This window comes from Trichinella spiralis (genome assembly GCF_000181795.1).
Source record: "Trichinella spiralis strain ISS 195 chromosome Unknown Scfld8, whole genome shotgun sequence".
Classification (NCBI taxonomy): Eukaryota; Metazoa; Nematoda; class Enoplea; order Trichinellida; family Trichinellidae; genus Trichinella; species Trichinella spiralis.
The window spans coordinates 702,255-705,570 of NW_003526947.1; the positions used below are offsets into that span (position 1 = coordinate 702,255).

A 3,316-nucleotide genomic window follows, 5' to 3' on the forward strand; every position below is an offset into this window, starting at 1 on the left:
AATTGCCGGATTATAATGGTTAATAGAAATATTTGATTGCTTCATCAACTCGAATTATGTTATCCGAAGGCAAACTGAAATGAAGCTTGTTTCCCTGACATCGAAATGTATTTGTGAGATCTCGCTATTTGTTTGCCTTTCTGCTAACATCCACCAAAATTATGTCGGCCCAGCGGAGTGAACAATTTAAGTAGTACTTGTTCACCAATTCATTTCATGGAAAACTCTATGTAAGTGCTATGCAATCACTTTTGCGTCATTCGTAGAAATAATTTTTGGCTAACGGTATGCTGAGAGTGAATGGTGGTGCGTTTTCAATGGAAAGACGGTCGTAGGTCCTTAAATTAGATATGATTTTTTGTTCATTTTATTATAATTTCTAGAAATTTTTTGTCGTGGTATGGAACTGCATATAAAGAAGGATGGATCTCAACCAAATGGAGACGCTAATTTAGTTAAGTCTCATTTTTCTTCACTTATTTCGTTTTTTTCTACAGTAATGTAATTTCTGAAATTTCACGTCTAAGATGACAAGCCCTTTATTTGGAAAATTTTATGGATGTAGAATAGTCAAAATATTCCATTATAAATGAGATATGTGCAAAATGTGTCAATGCTTACGATTAGCAGCAATTAAAATTTCAGTTTGTCCAGATATTCTTTGTCGAGATACGCTACGTGAAGCTACTTGTTATTTGAGTTAACGGGACTTGTTGTATTTGAAAAGAGTAAAGTAGTAAAGGCCAATTTTACGATAAATGATTGATTTATCCATGCATTAGATATTTAAAGCATAGAATAAAATTGTAAGAAAAGAAGAATAAAAAAAGTACAGTAATTTGAATGCTTTCATGGCAAGTTTATGCAAATACAGCGGTTGAAGAAGTATGTATGGATGAGGAAATTGAGAAAATGAACTCTGCAAAATATTTGAATAGCAATTAGAAACTATTTGCCATACTCAATTAAGTGTACAATTTCAATTTTGCAATTATCAAATTTGAATTTGAAAAATAACTTCTACTCTAATTAATTTAACACTATGAGTGTCACTTTAAACAAGTGAGTGTCATTTGAAAATTAATTTTTTCAATAAAAATAGCCATAAATGCGGATGATGAAAAATGTTATAAGGCATTTTTATTCCATTCCTACTGGCAGGTGGAATGGTTGATTGTTCTTCATCTACTGCCGGCCGATATAGCAAAATCAGCACGCCTAGAAGGGGTCAGAACGCGTAGTGTACAAATACACTAAAACCTATGTTGCCTACTGAATTAGCCTGAAAGCGGCTGAAAATAACAAAATCAGCACGCCTAGAAGGCATTCAGTTCTAACCCCAATGGTCAGCTGAGTATTGCAACCAAAATACAAGGCTGCAATCTCGAAAATGTGCAGCAGAATTAGATAATAAAGTAAAGACAAATGAAAAGACATTTGATTCTGCCAAGTGGAAGATAAATTCCACCTTTTATAAAGGCGTTAAAGCTATATATTTGCTAAATAATTGCGCTTCAACTGAGCATTACAGATATAAAAGTAAAAACAAGACAGCTACTGAATGATTAATGTAGGAGTTGAATAAAAAATAATGATACAATTTCAGTCGATAGCTGTGGTGAATAAAATATAAATTACTGTTGAAACTGAAAGATAAGTTCAATTTTGGCAAGATTACAATAAGCAAGAAAGTGGTCAGCATTGCTCGCTATCAATGGCAAAGAACAACACAATTTTAATTTCTTTTTTCTTTCCCACCCGCTTTAAAAGTTAAATTACAAAAATTTGATTGTCTAGTTCAAGTACTGTACTGTACTTGTTATTTGAATAAACAGGACTTGCTGTATTTGCAAAGAGTAATGTAATAAAGGTCAATTTTACGATAAATGATTGATTTATCCATGCATTAGATGTATGAAGAATAGAAGAAAATTGTAAGAAAAGAAGAAAAAGAAAAAAGTACTGTTATTTGAATGGTTTCATGGCAAGTTTATGCAAATATAACAGTTGAAGAAGTATGTATTGATGAGGAAATTGAGAAAATTAATTCTGTAAAATATTTGAATAACAATTAGAAACTATTTCCCATACACAATTAAGTGTTCAGTTTCAATTTTGCAATTATCAAATTGAATTAAAAAATAACTTCTACTTTAAATAATTTAACATTATGAGTGTTACTTTAAACAAGTCAGTGCTGTCATTTAAACAAGTTTGAATGCCAAATTGTTTAAACACTTTAAAGCATGAGTTACGTCTTGTATGCCGCGTTCTTTAGTTCTTATCAAAGTTCGAGCTTGATAGTTGCATTAAATTGCGATGTGGAAGGAAGGTACTTTCGCGCTTTTCGTGCTTTCCGCTTTGTGCGTGTTGGTCGCATTTGGGTATATGATTTACAGAGCAGTAAAGTTGGGGAAGAAGGAAAGAAAAAAGAAGATCCAGCAGACAAAGCAAAACGTGAATAAATTCCTTGACTTGCTACCACCACCGGGACAGACGGCGCCGTTGGACAGTGAAATTATTCAACAAATGCTTGAGCAGTCGTCATGAAAGCTGATTCGATCAGCAGCACTGTTTTTAATATTCGCTTTCTATAAATAATTTCAATAGAAATGTTGTTCTTTGTTTTAATGTCAAAAATTCTTGAAAATAAAATTTACTATATTTTGTTTTGTTTTCAAATAGATTTAATGGAAATTTTCAAATTTGTAAGCACTGCTATATACATTTTTGCCTTAGAATTAGCAGTTTTTGTGGTTAGGGCTTAAAAATGAAAATCCAGTCGTTGAAACGGCAAGAAATGGGAAAATATTGTTACATAGTTTAATCATTTCCTTGTTTTCCGGGAATCGAAATGCATTTGTGAGACTTCAGTATTTGTTTTCCTTTCAGCTAACATACACCCAAATTATGTCGGCCCAGCGGATTGAACAATGGAACCAAAATTATTAAGTTCTTCAAAACAAAACGTAAGCGTTTTAAGTGTTTACTTTTCCAAAAAGCAAACATTTCATGGGATCCATTTACGGTTACCATCTTTTTCATTCATGAAACTCATAATTGATACCACATGTGTGGCTATTTGAATTTACTTTTGCTAAGTTATGAAGATGCTTTTTCCGGTTGCATAAATAAATACCATATGTTTTCCCCCCCCCCGCGAAACTTCCTAATATATGCTGGGAAAAAAAAAAAATTCACAACTGAATGTCAAATTATAAGGCTCGGGCATGGTAATTGTTCGAAACTTTTAAAGTATGAAATATTAAATACCGAAGAAATTATTCCATGCTTGTCATGGAACTGGCAATGTTTT

General features: G+C 32.4%; 2 protein-coding genes across 2 annotated transcripts; one reads left to right on the forward strand and one right to left on the reverse strand.

Moving 5' to 3' along the window:
• Positions 1-383: 383 nt before the first annotated feature.
• Positions 384-450, forward strand: Tsp_10420a (conserved hypothetical protein; the record flags this gene model as incomplete). The annotated part of the gene is made up of 1 exon (XM_003372812.1): positions 384-450. A coding segment is annotated over one exon (67 nt), but the record flags the coding sequence as incomplete, so codon positions are not given.
• A 2,068-nt stretch (positions 451-2,518) lies between these two features.
• Tsp_10421 (conserved hypothetical protein) lies at positions 2,519-2,591 on the reverse strand (the record flags this gene model as incomplete). Its single annotated transcript, XM_003372813.1, has 1 exon — positions 2,519-2,591. A coding segment is annotated over one exon (73 nt), but the record flags the coding sequence as incomplete, so codon positions are not given.
• Between the last annotated feature and the right edge of the window lie 725 nt (positions 2,592-3,316).